Source organism: Tiliqua scincoides, chromosome 6 (assembly GCF_035046505.1).
Source record: "Tiliqua scincoides isolate rTilSci1 chromosome 6, rTilSci1.hap2, whole genome shotgun sequence".
Lineage (NCBI taxonomy): Eukaryota > Metazoa > Chordata > Lepidosauria > Squamata > Scincidae > Tiliqua > Tiliqua scincoides.
Genome location: NC_089826.1, coordinates 68,312,606 through 68,337,024, shown reverse-complemented (window position 1 = coordinate 68,337,024; position 24,419 = coordinate 68,312,606). Strand labels below are relative to the sequence as shown.

The 24,419-nt window shown below is 41.4% G+C and overlaps 1 protein-coding gene across 5 annotated transcripts in view; it reads right to left on the bottom strand.

Annotated features, from left to right (window-relative positions):
* Nucleotides 1–428: 428 nt before the first annotated feature.
* The window catches only part of CORIN (corin, serine peptidase), a 128,590-nt gene continuing 104,599 nt past the window's right edge, over nucleotides 429–24,419 (bottom strand). For all 5 annotated transcript variants that reach the window (XM_066632035.1, XM_066632036.1, XM_066632034.1 and 2 more), the window contains 6 exons: nucleotides 19,862–19,984; nucleotides 19,165–19,214; nucleotides 15,096–15,270; nucleotides 11,070–11,341; nucleotides 8,714–8,847; nucleotides 429–7,001 (listed from right to left, as the gene is read on the bottom strand). In XM_066632035.1, coding sequence (XP_066488132.1) covers nucleotides 6,819–7,001; nucleotides 8,714–8,847; nucleotides 11,070–11,341; nucleotides 15,096–15,270; nucleotides 19,165–19,214; nucleotides 19,862–19,984 — 937 coding nt within the window. In that variant the 3' untranslated portion in view covers nucleotides 429–6,818. The remainder of the gene's footprint in view (nucleotides 7,002–8,713; nucleotides 8,848–11,069; nucleotides 11,342–15,095; nucleotides 15,271–19,164; nucleotides 19,215–19,861; nucleotides 19,985–24,419) is intronic.

Below are 24,419 nucleotides of genomic sequence, written 5' to 3'. Positions count from 1 at the left end.
TGCAGTCCCATTCCCCAAATTTATCCTTATCCATCCCATCTCAGAATTACTCCCAGTGGCATTTTCCTTCTAGCCTGGCATTTGTCCACCATTTCAAAGGACTTTTCAAGAATATAAAACAATAGTGCGCACCCTACTGATGGTTAAAGAACTACATTATATTTTAGTGCTATTGCATTAACTCCTTGAGACTCCCAGGTATTGTACTAATAAGATGTAACTATAATTCCTGTAACTGAAATGAGCCTTCTGCTATATAACTCTTCATAACAAAAATCACCATATTTTAGATACTTTCACATGGGCCAGCTACCAACCTTACCTAGACTGAGATCAAGAAATTCATTCTTTTTCTTCTTGTACTGATCACAGCTCTGAAGGAATGGTTTGGAAATCCTGTTCAAGGTATGGAGACAGGGAGCTGAGGCTATTTTTGTTCACAGAATTTATTTTGAAAAAATAAATGTGCATTTTTTCATAATATGGATTGAAATAAAAACAAACCAGCTTGTTGACACAACATGGGTTACATATGCTGCTTCATTTGTGGATGTAAAACAATGCTAGACTATGAATCCCATCAGAGAACTGTCCCCTGTTACAACCGTCGGATACATTTAATTGCCTATCTCTGACCATACACAGGGAGAAATATTTACTGTATCACAAAGATGATATCTGGTTTTTTAAAACACATACAATATTTGAAGAAGCATACATAGAAAAAACAAGCAGTATAAAAATACATGTATAAAATTATAGAAATGTTTTTTCTACATGGAATGTTGTGGAGGAAATTATTGGGAAAAATATATGACTGTATTCTGCAGCAAAACTCAATATATAGTTTCCTATAAAGAATGAAAGAAGACACATTGCTGAGAAAACAAGAAGCCCAGAAGAACAGGCTGGGGAACAATTTCTCCCAGGTTGGGATGGGAGCACCTGTGTGCTGTTGATAGTCAATGAGTAAAAACTTTGGGACTGTAGACCAAGGGGGCCAAAAAGTCAATTGGGGTAGGGGAGACCTGGGCCAGCCTAATATTTAATTTCAATTAGAATACTTTAACAAAGAAGATGAGGGTCTTGCAAAACAGATTAAAATGGCTTGTAAGATACTGGCAGTCACAACCTTGATGCCATGACTCATATTTTTCAACCTGATGTACAAGTTAATTAAGCCAGAGTATTTAGATCTGAGCTTAGATCCGAAATAAATTTTGAACCAATTCAAAATGAATGTTAAAAAACAAAATCAGAATCTGAGGGTACCTTTTGGAATTAAAAATACTTTCAAATTTTGCTTTTCAAATTTGACCATGAGGAATACTAAAAAAAAAAAAATCTTTTGTCTTGATGAATTTCAAGACAATATTAAATGTTAAATATCAACTTACTAAATTCCATTTTACAATTCAAAAAGAATGAAAGAAAGAAACCCAGATCTGGCAGCATCCACAGCTGGAAATACTGAGGGAGGGAGAAACAGTCCAATACAACCAATTGAAATTAGATTTTTGGTATGAACGTGTGAGAGACAAGAAACTACCTGAGACTTGCATCCTCCAGCCTACCACAAATGAATTTCAGCCCTGAGTCCCAAAGAGAGTAAAGGAACTGGGGACACAATCCATCCAACTACTCTGGGTGGGGGTATTTTTCGGTTCATGCAGCTGAGATTTTTACCTGTATGGAGTCAATGTACACATGACAAATTGATCTGCCTACCATGAGCATAACTAGCCACCATCATAATAACAACAACAGGTATTTATATACCGCCTTTCTTGGTCTTTATTCAAGACTTTATTCAAGGCGGTTTACATAGGCAGGCTTTATTAAATCCCTTATTAAATAGGGATTTTTACAATTTCAAAGAAGGTTCTTTCTTTCAAGAACGACTACATTCAAGGTGTTTCATTCCGATCTGGCTTCACATTCTGGCCTCCATCCTCCCACGCTCAGAGCAGATGGAATTGCTCGGCTTCAGCTTGTCAGCTGCTCCAAGGTCGCACGGTGCCGGTGGCCTCGAACTGGCGACCTTGTGGATGTTATCTTCAGGCAGACGGAGGTTCTACCCTCTAGATCAGACCTCCTGCCATCATGTCCATTCAGATTGTCTCACACTGGATACATGCATGCTGGCATTAATTTCTCTTGGTGGTTCACCAACCTGTCATGCACATATTCAATCCATGCAAGGAAGAAAAATTGGCTGTCCTGTCCATCCTTAGTTAAAATAAGAGTCCAGTTAATGCCTGTCCACATGATCTTGGTATCAGGTATGCAAGTGCACTTCAAACAGATAGTATGAAACAGGCAGGACCACGGCAGCATTTTTTTTCCCAGCAGCTAAGACCATGACACAATCTGGTTCAAAAATTTATGTTAGTCTCTTGCTACTTCAGGAGTGTCCCTTCCCACACATGGTTCCACAAAGGAATTTCCCAAACTGAACTGGGCCTTTGAGATTGCTTGGTTTCTGGTTCCAGCTCTTTGCATACAAGATAATAATGGCTGCAACCTGCCTTGTTCTATTTGAAATTTGGTACTGTTTGACATCAAGGGGAGGAATTAACTCAGTTTTGTTGTCCCACAATACAAACACAAATGTAAAAAGCTGTAGTTTTTCCTTCCACCTAAGTAGTAATATTTAGTAATAAGAGTGGACAATATCACACATAACAGGTGCATAAAAAAAGAACAAAGCTTATACATTCTACTCTAACAGTACTTTGGACTAAGTGACAGTCCAGCACTGTATGACTGAAGTTGCTGTAAAATTTCAAATTTCTTCCACGGGGTCAGTGCTTCAGAACTCCTTGAGGCTTTGAAAAATATCTCTGACTTTTGTGTGTAGTCTTAGGCAGGCATTCACTGTGCACTGTTTCCAGCATAGGCCATCTGTGGTTCTTGAAGAAAGAATAGCAAAGTGGCCAACTCAGATGCCACCCCATAAGACACTTCAGACTAAAGAAGTACAGCCCTGTGAAAGTGGGACACACTTTGCTGAAAAAAGCACTGAATCAGTGAAGATTTCCATCTATGTCTAACTGCAACTTGTGCCGCAAGGGAGATAGCCTAACAGTTCTCTGGGGTTTCTAGCATGTCTTTTTCTATCACTGCTGCCAAAGCCTTCCTGTCTGTTTGCCCTGTGACAATTAAGAATGTGGCATCTGTTCTAAAAAGGTTCACTCTGAAACTAACGGCACAATCTTAACTCCTGGTTGAGCTGGCAGAGCTGTCCCGTCACTGGCTAAGAGTGTCACAAATGTGCTGTAAAGTATGTTTGCAGCTATACCCTGGAACAGACAGACCGGGCCTGGGAGGGGGGTGGGATCAGCCTAGGCAACTTAGGGTGGATCTTAACGCCCCCCCCCTCCGCCAGCCCAGCGTTACACTGGGCTGCTCGGATTTGTGCTAGCAATTTTGCTGGCACTGATCCAAGTAGCCCCATGTGGTGGCTGGTGCATGACACGGGGTAAGGGGAAAAATATCCCCTTATTCCAAGTTGCACACAGCCATCTCCTAACTTTCGCTGGATACAGTGCAGGTCAAGTCAACCCTCTTGGATACTCTTGAGATAAAGAATTTGCTGCAGTCACTAGTGCCAAGTCCCCTGCTAAAGAATTTCTCAATATTTCTACTGTGTATGGAGACAAAGAGGTTTATTATCAGAGTTCAGAAGTGATAGACCTTGAGATGAAAGATGTTCTTTGCTAATGGTAACCCCTGAGGAGGATAACAGAAACAGTGGATGGTGCTGGGGTTATCTGGGCTTCTGTTGTTTTATGAATGAGTCAGCCCTCACAAAAATGGTCTTGACATGCTGCACTGGTTCTCTGGCATCAGGTCCAGGGCATAGCAGTAAGAAAAGTACACAGTACGCAAAGAAAAGACAATTGTGGAGAGGCCATGTAAAGCCATCTCTCTGTCATGAGATCAAGTGAACACTGGCTCAAGGCTTGCCCTTCAGAGTGCTTCTGATGTTAATTGAATACCGCTTCTCTATCCTCGGGGCCAGTTGAGAGATAAAAACTAAGGCAGATGAAATTTGGGAGGCAGCAAGAAGGGGCATAGTGTTCCCAGACACCTGACACAATCTGGATAAAAAACAGCATTTCAGCATAGATTACATGCCAAAGGGTTGAAGTTGTTTTATATGACCTTCTAGAATACTCGCTTTGTATTCTAACCCAATTAGAGTTTCTGTTCCAGGGTCCAATCCTATCCAATTTTCCAGTGCCGGTGCAGTCATGCCAATGGGGCGTGCACTGCATCCTGTGGTGGGGAGGCGGTCACAGAGGCCTCCTCGAGGTACGGGAACATTTGCTCCCTTACCTGGGGGCTGCATTGCAGCTGCACTGGTGCTGGAAAGTTGGATAGGATTGGGCCCACAATTTCTGTCATATATGTTAGGCAAGACCGCTTCTTAGATTAAGGAAAACAAGATTTGTTGCCTAGAGGTTAAAGATCTGTCTGTAACCTATGGAGTGTTGTTATTTGTGCCAGAGGACTGGAGAATAGCTAATATGTCAATCTTTAAAAAAGGAGAAAGCACCTTGGAAACTATAGGCCAGTCAGCCTAACATCTGTCCCAGATAAGACATCCCTAATCAAGGATAAAATCTTGGAATATACAGAAGAAGAAGCTTTGTTGATGAAAAATCTGCATGGTTTCTGTAAAGGTTTTGCCTCACAAATCTTTTAGAATGCTTTGAAAATGTCAACATGCATGTGGATATGTGTGAACCCATTGATATTTATTTGGACTTTCAGAAGGACTTATTTGGACTTTGACATACACCCTTACTAAAGGCTCCTGAGAAAACTCAACAGTGCAGGAATCAGAAGCCAGCTCCTCTTATGGATTAGGGACTGGTTGAAGAACAGGAAACAGAACATGGGTTTAAATGGATAATTTTTACAACTGAGGGGGATAACAAGCAGTGTGTCCCAAGGACTGGTCTTTGGACCACTGCTTTTCAATTTATTCATAAATGACCAGGATTTGGGAATAAGCAGGGAGGTGGCCAAGTGCGAAGACACCATTAAATCTTTCTGAGTGATGAAGCCCAGCATGGATTGTGAAAATCTTAAGAAGAATCTCTCTAAACTTGGGGAGTGGGCAGCAAAATGGCAGATGCACTTCAGTGTAGGCATGTGTAAAGCGATGCACAAGGACACTGGAGCAAGAAATTAACATTTCACATGAACACTGATGGGTTCTGAGCTGTCTGTAATGGATCAGAAGAAAGATCATGGAGTGCTGGTAGACAGCTCAGTGAAGTGTTGACCTGGTATGCAGCAGCTATGAAGAAGTCAGTTCCATGCCTGGAGTCATTAAAAAATGAGATTGAGAATAAAACAACCAATATTACTAGGTCATTGTACAAATTGTTGGTAAGGCCACATCTGGAATATTGTGTCAATTTCTTGTCACCACATCTCAGAAACTGGAACTGGAAAAGGTACAGAAGAGAGCAACCAAAATGGTTAGTGGGCTGGAGCATCTCCCTTACGAGGAAAGGCTACAATGTCTGAGGCTCTTCAGTCCAGAAAGAAGGTGCACAAGGAGGAACATGATTGAGACATACAAAATTATGCATGGGATGGATGCCGTGAATAGAAGGAAGTTCTTTTCCCTCTTGCACAACACCAGAACACAGGGACATCCATTAAAATGAACTGGCATGGAATAAGAACAGGCAAGAAGAAAAAAATGTCTTCACCCAGTGCAAAATCAATCTGTGGAAGTCTTTGCCAGAAGATGTTGTGATGGCACTTGGCCTAGATGTCTTTAAAAGGGAATTGGGCAGATTTATGGAGGTAAAGTTTATCACAGGTTACAAGCAACATGGGCATACTCGACCTCTGGGTCTTAGCCTATCTCTGAATGCCAGATGCAAGAGAATAGCAACAGGATACAGATTTTTTTTGTCTTCTGTACTTCCAATGGCATGTGTGAACCACAAGAAGCTGGACTAGACAAGCCCTTGCCCTTATGTTTTTATTTGTCTTAGCAGTTTATATGTCAAGTTGCTGTATCCAGTACTATGGATTATACTGGTAATTGCTAGTTTAAAATTTCTTTAAATAGTAATCCTTATTTTAAAATAACCGGTTTACTGTTGCCATAGTAATCAGGCTTGCTTTGTCTGTATTGATTTATTTGTCCTTGAAGAGACTGAATGTGTGAGTGAGACAGAGAAAGATAAAGATTTATAAACAATAAATTTGGATTCAAAGATATTCTTGGTTTGATAGCATCTGAAGTACCTACACAAACCTCTTCTCATAAGTGAAAAAGTCAAAATCACATTGACCGGGGGGGGGGGGGGAGGGCAACTGAAGTTAAAAGAAAAAGGACCACTTAAACATTGACAAATGTGCTCACCACCTTTGCAGATGTACAGACTCTTCGATGTAAAAGATGGAGGCCAAAACTGTTTACCTGTATACATTTTCTTTCTCTTGATGCTCTGGAAAACTGATACATCTGCAGAACCCCTAATTTTAAGGGTTGGAAAGGCCTTGTATTACAATAGAAACTGGTTGATTCTTCTCTTAAGCATTTTGCTTGTGCAACAAAATGCACTAAAGAAAGAAGTCAGAAAAGATTACAAAAGTATTTGACCGTTAATCAGAGGCACCTTTGGCACCAGACAACTTACAAATTCATGCTGTCCTACTACCTGTCATTTACAACCCATAATGTTTATAAATCATCAGATTTTTTTCCAGTTTAACACCTTCATTGTTCTAGCGCTCTTGGACTGTGTCTTTTGCCAGTCAGCACAGCATTTTATTCTGACAAATCAGTGGAGCAGAAACATATGGATGTAGATTTCTCTTTCAATCCATTCAATAAAATGAGACACATTACTATAAACTCCAGGTCCCAAAACTTTTGAAAAACAGACAGAACCCCAAGAAGTTAAGCCAAACAAAGTCCAGCGTCCAGCAGGTTGCTCACACACCAGAGGTCCTCCGCTGTCACCCTGTAATGACATGGAGATTATTCCATATAGCTATTCCTGCTAAGAGAGCAATCAAGTTAGATGAACCTGACACCAGAAAATAATGGGTTATAACAATGACTATTACAATAGATTCTGTGAGTTAAAAGAACTGGGAACACCAGTCATTGGTGAAGTATATACCTTGAAGTATATTTTGCACAATTCCTGAACATGGGTTTTCACAATTAGTGGTAGTGTGTTTTCCGTGTCCTACTTCCATTTCCATTAAGTCAGTATGACTGAATACTGATACCTGCTCATTGGTTTTCTTTTGAAATTCATTGGTTTTCTTTTGAAATGACTTAGCAATTACATCCTAGAGCAGGGGTGCTCACACTTTTTTGGCTCGAGAGCTACTTTGAAACCCAGCAAGGCCTGGAGATCTACCAGGGGGGAAGGAAGCGTCTGACAGACACCCCCTTTAATGTATGGAGCCCCTGCTGGAGTCTAGTCAGTTTTGTTGCTGCATGCCTGAAGAGCAGCTAAAGACAGTGTCAGTTTAGTGTCAGCTAAATATGTCAGTTTCGTCCAGTCACTAGACGAAACTGACATATTAACAGTTTGGAGAGACAGGGCTCCGCGATCTACTTATTTTGCCTCGCGATCTACCGGTAGATCGCGATCCACCTATTGAGCACCCCTGTCCTAGAGGCTCCAATCTGATTTAATTGACTTCAGAATTGCATACATCAACACAAGTTATAAAGGGAACCAGTAATAGCTTCTGTCGTTATCTAATGTGTTCCCTTATATAATATGGTTTTTCAGAAGGCGAAGAAAAGAACTGAATTTCACACAATTCGCAGAAAATATTTGAAAGGTGGTAGGAAGGGTGATACACCTGACTATATAGAAGTCCCTTTTCTTACTCCTACATCAAAGCCACCTCACCAGAGAAAATGGTACTAAATTGATGCAAATCTGAAGTCTCTACCTAAGACCCAGCCACTAACCAATTAACCCTCTGCCGCTAGTTCTCTTGAGCTGTGGTTCTACTAAGGCAGGTTAAAATGCATTAGCCTATTGCTAACTTATATTCGTCCACTGCAACTCCAAGATCCCTCTCACATGTTGTGCTGCCAAGCCAGGTATCTCCTATTCCTATGGGTCACGAATGGGGGAGGGGGTCACAAAGCTGCATTTGGCAGGATCATGACTACCTTTTAAAGCCTGTGCAAGAGAGGGCTTGGATTAAATCCAATCATGGTACTACCTTATCAAAACAAAGTTCTTGATATAGTCCTGCACAGCTTGCTCTCTTGTCCCACAACTCCTAAAGTCAGCCCTGCTCAGGCAACTACCTCAACAGGGTTGTTGTGAAAACACAGAGGCAAGGAAAATAGGGTGGGGGGTGGGTGGCAACGGGGTGGGGAGTTGGCACCGGGTCCTGGGAGAGGGGTGGGATCAGTGGTGGGTCCCTGGTCTCATACTTTATTTATTTGTTGGGGTTGTGGCACGAAAAAGGCACGAAATCTGTCCTACTCTATACCTGCTTTTTTTGGTTATTTTTTGCCTAAGCGCAGAACCTTGCATTTGTCCCTGTTGAACTTCATCTTGTTCATTTCAGCCCAGTATCCCATCATGTCAAGGCCATCCTGAATACTTCTACTGTTTTCTAGTGTGTTTGCTACTTCTCCCAGCTCAAAACAAACACACAAGCACAAAAAACACGTGGTCTAGTACTAGCTTACCATGCAAGAGTCCACAGTACCAGACTCGTAGCCTGCACATAACATCCTGGTGGTGATGGTCTTCATGTCAAAGTATGACTGGCACTGTTCTAAGGAAATAATACGAACCTCTCCCTCCTGAAGTTTGAAAGGCACTACAGAGGAAGAAAAAACAGAACAGTTGTCAAATTACATAAAACCATGCATACAGTGGCATAGCCATTCTGCCCAAGTGACAAGATGAACAGCCTTCTCTAGACACACCATAACTTGATGATAGCTAAATGCTTAATGGACTGATGATCAGGTGATACCCCTATCATCTAACATGCAAGTGTTGCCTTCCTGTCAGGGTGGTGTCTGAGACTACAGTCGGGTCCCAGGAGGGGGGCAGGATCAATGGTGGGCACGAGTCTCATACTTTATTTATTTATTTAGATTGTGGCATGAAAAATGTTTAAGATCACTGGACTAAACTATTCCATGATCCTTCTCACTTAAATGTTGTTATGATTCTGTGTCTAGCTGTTAAAATTTGCACAAAGCCACAGAATAACAAATACGGTTCTGCTAAAATGATATTAATAGAATTAGCTATGTAGCTCCCTCTGCTCACTTAAACTGAGCAATCTTTACATAGCATAATAGTACCTGCTCAAGAATTTTAATCTGATACCTTCAAGAGGTACTTGTAGATGCTCATTAATTCTCTGAATCACACCACTCTCGGTTCCTTTTTATGTGACAATAGCGGAATGCAACTTACAGATCATGCACAATATGAAAAGTGAGCCCGCACATCCTCCAAGATATTGCAAAAAATATTGGGGGAAACACTTTTCGGACGACATGCTGCTTTACTGGCATCCCTTAAATATACTGGCATCCCTGTCCTAATTGCCATTGCTGGCTAATGACTCCTGGCCCTGGCCAGCATCCAGTATTCCAAGGTGGTCTCCCATCCAAGTACTAACCAGGCCTGACCCTGCTTAGCTTCCGAGATCAGATGAGATCAGGGTAACAGTTGCTGCTAATGCACTATTAGAGGATGGATGAAGGATGCCTTGGGGGACCCAGTGCAAGCATTTGCTCCAGGGCCCAGCAAGCTGGCATCAGCACTGCTGACAAGTCAGATGAAGTATATACTGTAATATACTTTACATATTGCCCTTGACGACCAACCTGAAATATCAGCTACTTCAGAGTGCTCAGCCACAATTGTTCTCTGGTAGTAGGCATGATAAATGAAATGTCCTTGCTTTGTCAACTGCACAGGTTTCTGGTCTATTTGCATGTGCAATTTAAGCTGTTGGTTTTGACCTTTAAAGCACTAAGCAGGTTGGGACCAGAATACCTGAAGGTCCGCCTCCCCGTATAAAACTGCCCATTCCCCATGGTCAACTGAAAGCCTTCTTGCATGTTCCACCTCTGGCAGAGATGCATTTGGCAGTGACACATGAGAGGGCCTATTCCACAGTGGCATTCAATTTGTGGAACTCATTGCCCCTGAACATCCTTCATCCCTGCCTCTGGTCTGGTGATGGCTAAAGACCTTTGTTCCATTTATGCTGAAGCCTAATTTTCTTGTTAGTCATGGGTAGTCATGCTCTGTTGTTTTGATTAGTTAAAACGTTCTGGCATTGTTTTTATATTCAACACTGGGTTTTTCTTTTTATACATATATACATATTCATACAATATATTGTTGAATACATTGTTTTTATTGTATAAATGCATTTGTTGATTGCCTTGAGCACCTCTCTACCAGGAGGGGAACAGGACGATATAAATAAAGAAATAGATTTTGATAATTTTTGGAACTTGATTCAAATTCTTTGCAGATTTATGGGTTTGTATGCGAGTGCACTCATTCAAATGTTAGCAACCATCAATTTTAGGAATAAGAGAATGCTGCTGGAAAGTAACTCAAAACCATGGTCAGGATTTTAAAAAAGGGACCTGCATTATATGGGAGAGAACTGAAGGTGCAGACACCATATTGCTTGTATGTTTCTGTCATAGAAGTTAGCTCTGCTGAAGAGCCAAACTGCTATTCTGTTTAGAAAACAGATTTAGCTTATGGCAGTGAGAAACAGTGTAGCTAAACAATAATGAAAACCAGCTGCAAGTACAGTTCTCTCTCAAGTACATATCCCTTCTTTGGATTCTGGGCCTGATGTCACATTTAAACATGAAATGACATAACAAGTGTCAACAAGCTGCAGACTTTGGCTGGGGTATTTCCTAGTTTCAGATATTTCATAAGGAACAAAGGTTCTTCACTTGAAATGGCAGGTTTCCATTAGCGCTACTAACTGACAGAGGTTGGTGGAAGGTAAATAGATTTGTGCAACAATCTGGAAAACATTTATCTTACTTTTATTTCCCATGTGTCCCCAGCCTGTGATGTAGCAATAGGTATCTGGCTGAACAAGCTGCTCCCTGCTAGGAAGGCAGACTGGCCTTACGTAGCTTGTCTCATTGATGTCTTCATTAAGTTCGACAATGCTGATATCATAATCCACCACGGCTCGGTTATAGCGGGGGTGTAGAATAACAGTCTTCACCTTGCGAGTCTGCATAAAGACTGAAGGATGATCCAAGTTGTTGATACCAAATACCACTTTCCATGAAGCAGGGTTTTCCCTCCTGGCGAACAGGAAAGAAATAAGATATGCACTTAGAATTTAGCTGCCTGCTTGGCCTCTATTCCTCTATTCCATAAAAGTAACAAATATATAAGCTATATTTCCCATGGAAACAAGGTTTTTTTTCCCCCAATACTGAAATGAACAAAATTCAATTGGACATTTAAATGGAGATGGTCACTTCTACACTTTCTGTCATGTAAAAGTGATGAAGAACATATTAAATGATATATTCAGAAAATAATAGGTACCTAAAATGATATGCTCATGTACTGACCATATTGGATAGTAATTTATGCAGTGCTGAATGCAACCGATAATATATACTAAGGCTGCAATCCTAGACACCCCTTGCCTGGAAGTAAGTTCTACTGAACTCAATGAAGCTTATTTCTGACTAGACATGACAGTGCTGTAATTTACTTTTGACATATTTATACTGTTCTTCCTCCTAAAAGTTCAGGGCAGTGTACAAGGGTTTATTTAATTCTCACAATAAAAAGTAAACTGGTTAGGCAAATTGAGAGCAATTTGCCCAAGACCACCCAGCAACCTTCATGGCTTGAGTAAGAATTTCACCAATCCCATACCAATACATTCACCACAGCACCATGCTACTCATTCATTATCAGTGGCGGACCTCCCATTATATTCAATGAGGCAAATGCCCCAGGAGCAAGCCTTTATGACTCCACGGAACATCTCCGACAGAAGCCTTTCCGACAGGGTCAGAAACTGTGCTTCTGTTTTTCCAGAAGCACAGTTTATAGCATTGGGGAAGCCTGGGGAAGCTTCTCTGATGCAGCCTGGGGTTGCGCTAGGCTCCATGAGCTTCAGATGAGTGGGGAGGGGCAGACTGCATGCAGTGGGCAGCAACAGCCCACAGGGGGTGCCATTGCAGACCTTTACCTTGGGGTGTGGGGCTGAGAAAGTCCACCACTATTCATTATTGCAAAAGCCTGTTTTGAAAGTTGACTTCTACTGGACCTTCAGGTAAAAAGGGAAATTAAGCTTTGCCCAACAAGAGAAATTATGAATATCATACCTCTTTTTATGGCTATGAGAAAGATCACCTTTTATATTAAATAAGAATCTGGCTTTTTTTTTAATGATCTGACTGAAGACTGCCTATGGAAATTCCATTGTTTAGATGGTTACTAAAGTGGTTACTAAGACTGGGGGCTACATGTGTTTAGATAAGTTGACATTTCAAAGGTTTTTGCATAGCAGATTAATATCAGGTTCATTCAAACATGAATAGCGATGTGAACTGTTCTCTCTTAGGTTTTGTAACTTCACTGTTTTCTTTTTTAATAGAATTTACACAATAAGTTCAAGAGGAACAGTTGAATGACCATTGGCCATTGATGGAGTTTAAGCCACAGGCAATTCTGGGATAAAGACATTAATGTCCATTGTCCATTACTAAACAGCACTCGTGTTCTAAATGGCTTTAAAGTGCTTTATTGCAACATAGAGACTATTTTATTAACTGACAGAAATAATATGGTATACAAAGACTGGCATTTCAAACCATAAAGATATTTTTTACTCTCATGATCAAACCAAGACGTAGGCTATGATTCTTCTTGGGTAGCCTGATCAGTACCATGTACTGTGTTTTAGTTCCTCATGAGAAGGAAAGACTGTTTTTAATTTTAATTTTATTGCATCCTTGGGGCAATACGAAGTCATACAGGCGTCTTATCTAATAAGACCAAAATAACCATGGATTAAAAAAATCAGGCATCGTATCATGAGTCCTTTCAAATTGAACTTGAAAATATTATCTTTCAGTGACCAGACAAACAGTGTAGTCCTATGCATGTCTACTCAGAAGTACATTCCATTCATTTAAATGGTAAGTGCATATAGGCTTGCTGCCTCAGACAGAATGTGATTGATTTACTTGTGAAGGCAACTGAACTGTGCTGATTTCTAATCCAGGAATTAGATTGATTGGAGATGCAGACAGATCATGCAACTGGCTACAAACACTGGTGCCAACTCTACCCAGGCCCACCTGAAGCTTGCAGTGGCACCAAAATTCCATTGCTTCTCTTCCTTTTTTTGGGTACGCATCACTGAAAATCCTACCCTACTACCACAATCACCCTACCACTTCTGCCATCTGGTGCCTCTCAGCTTGACGGATCTTAGGAGAGGAAGAACTTTCCCTCCATGCCCAGCGAGGTTTGACAAAGTGTCAGGTGGCAGAAGGGGTAGGGAGGCGGTGGTGGGTAGAGCAAGATGATAATTGATTTACATATATGTTCCCTGCCTAAATAAATAAATGTTTAAAAATTATTGTCTATTTGGATATATTTGCTCTACACAGTGCAATTTTATTAACTCAGAAGGCCAAAGCACCGTTCTAAATGTTGATAGTTTCAAGCAACTATGAAATTCTTCCAGAAATGTCTTTCAGAAACTACAGCTCTGGATGGCTGAGACCAATTGCGGCCCATGGAAACACCATAGTTCTGTTCACATAATGCAGTGAAAGCCAAGAGCAGCTTGCTAAGTACCGCCCTTGTTTTGACATACTCAGAGTCCAATCCTGTCCATTCCCACCAATGCAGCTGCAACAAAAAGATGCAAGTTGTATCCAGTAAGGGGTGGATAGATTGGGAGGTTTTGGAAGTGGAAGGGGGAATTATTTTCCCCTGCTCCTCCATAAGCCTATCACTAAACAATGGATCTCCTCAGACCTGCACCAGCTCTGTTGCTGGTGCAAGTTCAAGGAGAAGGAAGAGGCTTGGAAAAGAGGAGATAGGATCCAATGCATGCCATTGCTGCTGGATCCATCTCGTTCCTCCACCTCCCCGCCCCATTCCGCCACCCTCTTTGCCCAATTTCTCCCCTTCCTGCCCACCCTCACCCCTACTGCTGCCTTATCTTCCCCAGTGGGCATGCCAGGTCTGTTGGCAGGGTTGGAGCACTGCTGCTTCTTGCAGAAGCACTCAGAAAATGACCACCTACTCAGCCATTTCAGATAGCGGAAGACTTTTCCGCTGACATAACACCCTGCCCCTGATAGTCAAATCCTGAATAGGACTGAGCTGTCACTAAGTCCTGCCCTCCACACACAGAATTTGTCTGCACTTCTAAATGTTGTATGCATGAGAATGGGACTTTGCAGTTGCATCTGCACAGGGGGTGGGACTTAATGAGTATGGTCTCGTTCTTCCCACACAGGGTGACCAGATGTCCTCTTTTTCCATGACATGTCCTCTTTTTTAGCCTCATGTCCTGGAAAAGAGCTTAAATATGCTCCTTTTCCCTGTGAGTCATCCCTGCAGGCAGAACATAGCCTTCTTGCAATTAATAAATTATATATAATAAATTATATGTAATATAGTTTTACATATAATAGTAAGTAATATAGTGTTTAAATTAACATATAAAATCAACATACAAGTGTTTTTAGCTTTTATTTTGTCATGTCCTACATTTTTCTTGGATGTCCTACATTTTGGGATGCCTTGTCCTCTTTCATCATTATGACATCTGGTCACACTGTTCCCATGGTGAAATGGACAGTATCCCCACAACGTTTGTGTGAACAAGGCTAATGCCTGAGCTCCACATAATAAATGCTTCTGAACATTAATGGCCAGATCAGGATCAGAAGGGCAGTTTGCTGGCTGACTAGCTGAAAATTATACAAGACCACTGTTTAAGAACCCTTTCTCTAATTTCCTAACTATAATTCCTATGCCAATAAGTAAAGAGGCATTCTCAGCACCACTCACCCTTCAAAACAGTGTGCCACCGTCAATACCCATTTCTTTGCAATAAGGACACAGCCACATATGTGCCCACTTGACTCACTCTGCAGGGAACATTGCCATGGCCACCGTCCAGGGCGACTAGTCCTGCCACCAAGGATCCTCTTGCTCATGCGAGCTGCGGGGCGACGCCCACAATCTAATAAGAAAACAGGAACATTATGCTAATATGGGACAGAATTTGACCTGAATTTTCTGGAAACTCAGATATCAACTCCAAAGTTGAGCATCTTTCAAGATGATGAAGCAAAGTTTCCGAAAACTGAATACGAAGGTAAATGTATAAACATTTCAGTAAATACTTTGTTTCAGTAAAGTGTTCTTCATGCTGGGCTTATCAGTGGTGCAGCTGCCTATACATCTATGGTGAGGGTCCCCAAACCCAACCCATGGGCCAGATGCAGCCCGCAGTGAGCTCTCCAGAGGCAAGGGTGTTCTGAGGGCTGGGGAGGCCACAGGCCCTCTAGGAGACCTAAGAAGGTCACTTCCAGTTTTTCTGAAACCGAAAACCATTTTAAGGCCTTAAACGGCCTTTGGAGGGCTGGGGAACCCCTTCAAAAGCCTCTGAAGGCCTTTTAAGGTCTTAGAACAGGGGTGTCCAAAGTTTTTGGCTGGAGGGCCACATCATCTCTCTGACACTGTGTCGGGGGCCCGGGGAAAAAAAGAATTAATTTACATTTCAAATTTGAATAAATTTGCATAAGTTTACATAAATGAATATATTAAAGATGAACTTATATGAATGAATGAAGGTCTTGCAGTAGCTCAAGGCCTATAAAAGGCCTTACACAAAGCAAGGTCGGCCTTTCCTTTGCTGCCTCTGCTGCATCACAGACATGAAACAGCAAGCAATGGAGGGAGCCCTCATCCCACAGCTCATGCGAGAGGTCAAACAGTCGCCCTCACGCTGAGAGCAGTTGCGTCGGGCCAGTGCAGGCTCCAACAAATCTCCGGAGGGCCAGAGGCTCATTGGAGACTGGGGGCTCCCTGAGGGCTGCATTGGGAAGCTTCAAGGGCCGCATGTGGCCCCAGGGCCGGGGTTTGGGCACCTCTGTCTTAGAACATCACTTCCTGTTTTTTGGAAAACAGTGAGTGGGGTGAGTAAGTGTGGGTGCTGCAGTCCAGGATCGTTTCTGCTCCCCATCCCTATTTTGTTTTAATTTACTTCTCTTTGGGGTGAATAAGTGTGGGTGCTGCAGTCCAGGAACATTCCCCCTCCATCCCTATTCTGTTTTAGTTTAGTTATGCTTTGGAATAAGTAAGTTTGGTTGCTGCTGTAAGGATCGTTTCTCTCCCTCCCTCGAGACAACAGCTCCACCACTCACAATAAGTTACAAAGTTCATAGTACTCATGTGTCTTTATCAAATCATGCCTGTATGTGTATTATAAATAAGCTCAGTAAAATGTATTCATTTATATATGTTCCATCTCTAATGTATTCATTTATGTAAATTTATTCAAATTTTAAATGTAAATTAATTTTTTTCCCCAGCCCCTGACAGTGTCAGAGAGATGATGCGGCCCTCCTGCCAAAAAGTTTGGGCACATGATCTATGGTACCACATGGTACTGGGCAGCAGATTTCATCTTCGGGGGGGGGGGGCAGCAACGCGTCTGAGAGGTGCAGTGGAGGTGATTCTCAGTCACCTCTGCAGCAGCTCCCACTCATGTTGCCAGCCCCATGGGGAGAAACAGTGAGTCTCACTGAAGTCTCCAGGAGAGTGGCCAACCCCTTTCCTGGCAACTGTGCTGAGAAGGGCTTCAGGAGTAGGCAGAAATCAGCTTTCCTAGGCATGGCCGATTAGCCACAATTACTTCAGGCATGACCAATTGTGCCTAAAGTAATTATAGCCAATCTGCCATTTCTTGGCGTGGCTGATTGGCCATACAGGAAGCAATTGTGGCAATGTCACCATGCTACTGCAATTATTTCCAGGTTGGGCAGGGAGCAGTAGGCTGATGGTGTGTCCCGGGGCGGTGTGCTGGTTAGCTACGCCACTGGGACTTATATCCAGAGAGCTGGTGCAAAGTAGTGGTTAGGAGTATGACGGTAAACGAAGACATTCTCAGTTTAATCTCATTTCAGAGGGGGCCTCCAGCAGGCCTCTGCAGCCTCTCCACATGGAGGTGAGGGGAGCTCTAGCTTCCCTTGACTCTGGAGGGTGACCTCCAGCCTGCTCCTAGGCAGCGCAGGATACAGTGTCGGCTGTGCGGCCCTGCTGCGCAAGTGCTGGTTAGGATGGGGCTACTAATGCTACTTCTTCCATTTCACTCATCTATTCCACAGCAACCCACTGATGAATGTTTAAAGATGGTTAATGTTTTATTTTTGCATACTTATTTCTAGGCATACAGAAGCTGTCTCCTTGATTAATCACTACTGGTTTTAGAAATCTGCCTAATATACAATGGATTCTATACCAGCACAATACATACACAGACACAGACTAATTATTTAATAATACATTAATTAATCAATAAGCAGACTAATAGAAAGATTATGTTCTCTGCACTCTTCTATAGATTGTTCTTGTATTGTGACTAATAAGAAAAAGGACCACTTCCTACAGAGAGATCACCTCATGCAGGAGAGTCAGACACTAAATAGTTATTTTATTTAACCCTGAAGTCTCAAGGTAGGTAACAGGCATAAATTCCATGACAAAAAAATCTGATGACAATACAATAAGAGCCCAATCCTATGCTTGTCTACTCAGAAGTCCTATTATAGTCAATGGGGCTTACTCCCAAGTAAGTGTGGATAGGATTGGGCCCTAAACCACCTTTCTGCCAGGTCATTCTTAACCCCTGAACACCATTCAAAACAGGTAAGACTTCCAAACTATTGAACTTTGAGCATTTGGGGCAAAAAAAAGTAAAAATGCAATACTCTTGCAACAGTGTTCCATTGTGGACCATGTGAACAAACTAAGACCAAATAAGCTTCTAATGCTCAATAAGCTGATTGTGCAGAAAGATATTTAAAGGACTATTGCAAATGAAAGACACTGCAACAAAACCAAATCATGGTCTCGTTACATCACTGCCAGTTCAGTCTATGGAGGGCAGTGGCGTTAAATTGAATAATTATAAAAATAGGATCTGATCTTGTGATTAGAACAAATTCCTTAGTAAAATTCTCACGAATATACCCAACCATTTTCCCTAAATGCAGTCTGTAACACACATGAAAAGTACATAAAGATTAGAAAATAAAACAACAAATCCAAAAATATGAAAGGCTATGTATATCCAAGAAAGCTATTAAGTAATGAGATAAATAATAAGGAAGCGTAATTTTCTGAGCCACCATGCCCCTGCCCCCAACAGGGCACCACCGCCACTCTAGTGGCAGGACTTTCCTTTCACAAACACCAAAAATGCATCTCAATCCAGAGAACAGGTCTGATCGATGCTGCTGCTAACTCCTTGTTAGCCTCTCTGTGTTTCTCCCTGTTCCCCACAGGCAGCTGTCCCACAGGTAAAGACACCATACAAACCCCAACCAGTGACCACTGTGAGCCCAGCTGCTGCCTGGCAAGGTAGCTAACCTACTTCCAGTCAAGCCCCAGTGGCTTTGCAGACTGCATGTCAGCCAATGAACCAACTGGTGCAGTCAGACCTCACTGCAGCTTTTAGTTGGCTAACAGTTATATAACCTGCAAGGGCCCAACAGCCCTACTGGGAGGAGATGGTTAGCAACCCCACTTGTGTGTCCCTTTCAGATGCTATTCTATCACTGATTCTGTTCAGTAGAATTTTTGCCTAGACCTCCTCCCCTTGTTAGTGGAGAGGGATCCCTTCTCCCAACCTTGTTGTTTCTTACTTTAGTTGACCTCAGGGTGGCAGTTTGCTGGGAGGGGGGAATAGTAAAGCATTTGAAAATTAATTAGAAATTATGTGATTACTGTAAATCAAGAGGTTCCTAGGCTCTCAAGTAGTCACAGATTTTTATAAATGGATGGGGCATGTGTGTGATTTGAAGGCTTCTATCAATTATAATATCATCCTTTATAGTTAGATGAATCATACCTTCTTTGGTGCAGAGAAGAGAAATAATGCTTCTGCTTCTGCATGGCAACCTGCATAGAAATAATAGTTTTCATGAGGGACAATTCCACTAGTACACATTGTGCCCACATAAGTACCTGCATAATTTTTCTGCTGAATAGCTCCTACAGGCACAAATGATTTTTATCTCTCATTAAATAACAAATTTGGAAAACAGGAGGAGTTGTGATTTTTAGAGGCAATATTTGTGTTTTATTAATATCACTAAAAGGTTTGTGTTAGTAGACCTCGTAGTCCTAACCAACGCTACAACAGCTTCCTCACTAATAAATGGGATGTAAGAAATATTTTATAATTTTCACCTCCCCTTGTAGGAATTATTCTACTGCTAAAATGAATGTGAAGTGTCATATTTTGACATGAATTAGTAAATAACGAATCTGAAATGGTCATTGTGAAATTTGTTACTTTGTACAGACATTTTGAATCTTGATATCCACATTTCTCAAAGTTTGAGGAATCTGCCAAATTTCTGAATGTAAGCGTGGGTCATATATGCATCCAAATATATGTCCAAATATGCATCCAGTCTGTCTGCACCCATACAGCAAGTGAATCTCCATGCAAAGGCTCTTTTAAGATGCTGATTTCCTATTCTGGATGAGGGTGGTTGAGCTAAAAGTTAGTTGTAATACATAGAAGGCTAGCTGTTTCTTACCCTGCTACTAAAAGGGCATGTAATGTGGACATGTTTTTGCTCTCCCAGTCAGAGCGGAGATTCAGCCATTTCTTGTGCTGTGGCTGTTCGTACACTGGTACAATTTCTGTTACAGGTGCCCCCCTGAAACAAACACACATTTGACAATAGATTAGCACATGCACTGTTCTCAAAACCTGAAATGTATGGAAAATGATGCCTCAGAGTCTCCAGCTCACAGGGAAGACTCACACCGCATACAGACCCTGAAACACCCTGGCTCATCTGGAGACTGTATGTGAAGAGTGTAACATTTAAAAGCTACTTAACGTGTACACAGTCCTTAGCACAGACAGTGTTTCAGCAACACAGCACAGACAGGCAGATGCTGCACATAAAATGTTTTTCAACATTACAATTTGTGTCCTGTCAGCAGTGAGGATTTTTCTGTAGCCTTTCATGTGGGGTAACTAACACTGAAAACAGTTCTTAAACAATTGAATTATAATTCTATAGATGATTCAGAGAAAGATTTTGCCAAATAATTGGACCAGATATTATATTATTAGTGAGAAAATGTCTTCCAGGAGAGGGAGTGAGAGGGGGAAATGGAAATTGCAAGCATTTTCTCTAGAGGCTCAATGCATAGCTCATTTTACCTTACATCTGCCTAATGCATTACTGTTTTGTTGTAATGTTAATGATCCCATTCAGTGTCTGTCTCTCCATGGATTTCCTCTTTCTATCCATTCTTTCTTACCCATTAAGTATCTGTCAGTCTAATTCCCCTTGCTTTTCTAAAAAGATATTATCAGGTGTGTTCATGGAGTGGAGGGTTTTATTTTCCTTAAGGTGATATTCAGAGAGAAGAATATTTCTCATTATATTGAAATATATCTCTTAAAAAAACACCTCAGAAGCTAATAATCAGAGCTGACAAGTCTGCAAGTCCAATTTTTGGTTTCTGGTGCCTTTGGATAAGTAAAACTTCCCCTCTGTATGTGAAGTTCTCTATTACAAGGCTATGTATGCAAGCATTCTGTTGGTGCATTTAGTTAATCAGTCATTAAATTATACAGTCTCGATCTGTACTTAGTTCATTCAGATCCAGAAGGGACAAAGATTAAGTCTTAAGAAAATAACTTTATAATATTTGTAAGACAGGCACTAGAGTTGATTACAATAGGAACCAAAGAACATACATTTTGGGGCCCAATCCAAACCAGTGCACTGCTGGTGCTCCAGCCCCACCACTGGTGGTGGGTGCCGTAAAAGTGCCGTAAGGCACTCTGATGCTGGCAGAGAGGCCGCTGCACTGGCAGAGAGGAGTGCCGAGCAATGTTAGGCCATCGGGAGGCTTTTGGGGGCAGGGGGAAGACAGGGGAAGAGGCAGAACTGGGCAGAGGGAGGGAGGGCTGGAGGGTGGATTGGGCCCAGAAGGGGTAGGGATGGTGGCAGAGGCTGCCACCGAATCCAATGTCCCCTCCAGAGCCACAGAGCCCAGGATGGGTCTCCTCAGTTCTGTGCCAGCTAAATAGCAGGTGGCAGCCATTTTGGTGCCTCTGTACCTCATAGCAGCACCAGAGCATGGGATTGGGTGATTGGGCTGTAAGCCTCATGCTAAACAATTCCCACTTCCCTCCAGAATGCAATATTTGTTTGTTAGGTTTCCACTTAACTCTACTGGACTTTTCTCAATTTGGACTGAAAAACATATTTTGGTGCTACTTCTCACATTACAGGGGGTGGATCTCAGTGGCACCAGTGCACACTAGATCCTATCCCCTCTTTCCTAGGCCACCCTGTTCTTTTCCTCTCTCTGGACATGCGCCAGCAAAACAGCTGTGGTAGGTCCAAGAAGACCCATGGGTGATTGGACAGGCTAACAGGGCATAAGTAATTTTTTTAATTATATGCAACATAAAATATTAAAAAATATACTTTTATATATTGCATATATTTTAATATACAGGTCAGCCCTCAGTATCCACGGGGGTTTGGTTCTTGGAACCCCCGCAGATGCCGAAATCCATGGACAATTGAATCAATGGTCCCTTAAACCTCCTAAGGCAAACAGAGCTGCTGAGGGCTTCCCTGGCCCTCAGAATGCCTTTTAAAGGCATTTAAACATCACTTTCAGTATCCATGAGAAATCAGAAGTTGTGTCTTTTTGCTTGATACAGCCATTCTGAGGCCCACAGGCAGCCTATCTGAGGCTTAGAACACCCTCTGGAGGTGACAGGAGTGCAGCTCTGGTCACCTTCGGAGGGACCAGGTGAGCCCTTCCCCCATTGGTTTGGAACTTGTGGATTATGAAATTCACAGATAACAAGTGCCACCTGTATTATATTATACTGTGTGTTTTAAAAAAGATTTACTTATCCTCCTGCTGGCTGTCCCATCGTCCCCCCTCAACCACAACTGGATGCAGCACATGCTCCATCAGTGTGACTGCAGCAGCATCAATGGTGGGGGATAGGAAAGGTGATTGATCTTTTCCCATAAAGACCAATACTTAGCAAAAATTGATGATACTTGATCCATGTCATAAGTAATTTTTTTTTCTTTAAGCTCTCTATAAATATATTTCTGGAGAACAGTCCAGGAGAAAGGAACCCGAGAATCATGAATAAACACTCTAAAAGCCTTGACATTTCTCATGAAGAAACACTACATGCTACAGCTCTTCAGAGTCTATTTCTCAGTTTCAACTAGATTCCTTTCAGAATGGTTTAAGACAGGTTCTAGCTTTTGACCATACAAACTGCAAATGAATGAACAAAAGTGGTATTTTGGCAAGGCTTGTTGTCAGGGCAGTCAGATGGAAATAATCTGAGTAGGGCTGGCAAAATGAACTAGATTCAGGTCCTCCTTTTGAATGCTATTGACTACATGGCTTATTCGTCATGCATTTTTCTGTCACATTAAATTATTACTTTTGCATGATCCATTTAGTATATTCAGCATGTACATGATAAACTGTTCCTTGTCTGCAAATGGCATAAGACTGCTTACTTTCTTTTGATCTATCTAGATGATTGTGTTGAAGTTCAGAATTTGGGGCTCATAACAGTGAACTGAACAGTTTGTCCTCCACTCAAATTCATTACAAGCCCAACCCAAACTTGCTGGAGTTTGCAGGCAGTATCAGAAGTTCCTATCATCATGGCCCTTCCTTTCCCTCTCCCAGGGAGGGCAGAGACTATACAGGCACCTCTGTGAGGTCTGCATTCTTCCTTGGCATACGGGACACTGTAGTGGCAGTGCCCCAGGTACCAGCGGCAGGTACGGAGGATCGACTGGTTGGCTGCTGCTGCTGCTCACCCCTTGTAGCAGTGCTTTAGCTACTCTGGACAGCATGTTGTGTTCGCAACAGCCATAAAGGACTTTATGCCACCAAAATGCTAGCACGGGTGGCAGAAGGCCCACTTAGGACTGGGCTGTTAATCAATGATGTCAACGGTGTAGAGATACTAGTGCAAAACATTTTGAGCTAATTTTAATTAGATCAAATTCATTAACTAACTTACTAATTAACTGGGTCAAACAACTGCTTCTGTGTACACCATATGCAGTATAAGTCTGAATTATAACAAATTTGACACTGAAAAGTATGTGTATGTCTTCTTGAGATACCCTGTATTTTTAACTTCTTTGTATGGTTTAATATAGAAAATCTAATTTTCCTAATACAGAACATTTAATGTAAACAGATTGTATCATTTTTCAAATAAATAGTTTTCCTTATAAAGAAAAATAATGTCTTAACTTAGAACATATTTTTAAATTAGTCTTTTGTTCCCTGTTTCCCCAAGTCTGTTTGCTACAGACGGTAAAATCAGCTTTCTTTAATAGAGACAACACTGGAGGCCTGCATTCTTCAACATAACCTTTTAAATTACAAATATATTAGTTAAGCTGTTATTGTGGGGATATTGAAGTATGCAAATTCAGTGCCAGTTCCCACAAAACCAGTGCTTTTTTTGTAAAAAAAAAAAAAAAAGGTGCAGGAACTCACGACTTGTTAATCTTTTATTTATTTTTTATAAAACTCTTGAGAGTTTTCGGCGAGGCCTGAAAACACTGTTGTTTAAACAAGCCTTCTGATTTCTGGCCTTCTTAACTTTTTTATACATCTTTTAGTTTTACAGGCTTGATTCCTCAGTGATCTGCTCTTTTACTCTTTTAATCTGACTACTGTTTTTATGGCCTCTGTAGTGTGTTTTTAAATGTTTTTATCTGCTATGTATTAACGTTTTTAAAATCTGTTTTTGTTTTTTTTAATATGTTGTTAGCCGTCCTGGGTCCCGTTAGGGAGAAGGGCGGGATAAAAATAAAGTTTTATTATTATTATTATTATTTATTTTTAAATTTATTTAAAATAAAATATTTTATTTAATATATATATATGTATATATAAATATATATAATATTTTTTTATTTAAAATAAAATAAATCTTTTATTTATTCATTCATCTCATTTCTCTCTCTTTAAATCCCCATTCCCCAACTACTTAAGAACTAGAAAATGAGGAGAGATCTTCAAGAGAGAAGAACAAAAAGAGACGGACCACCACTG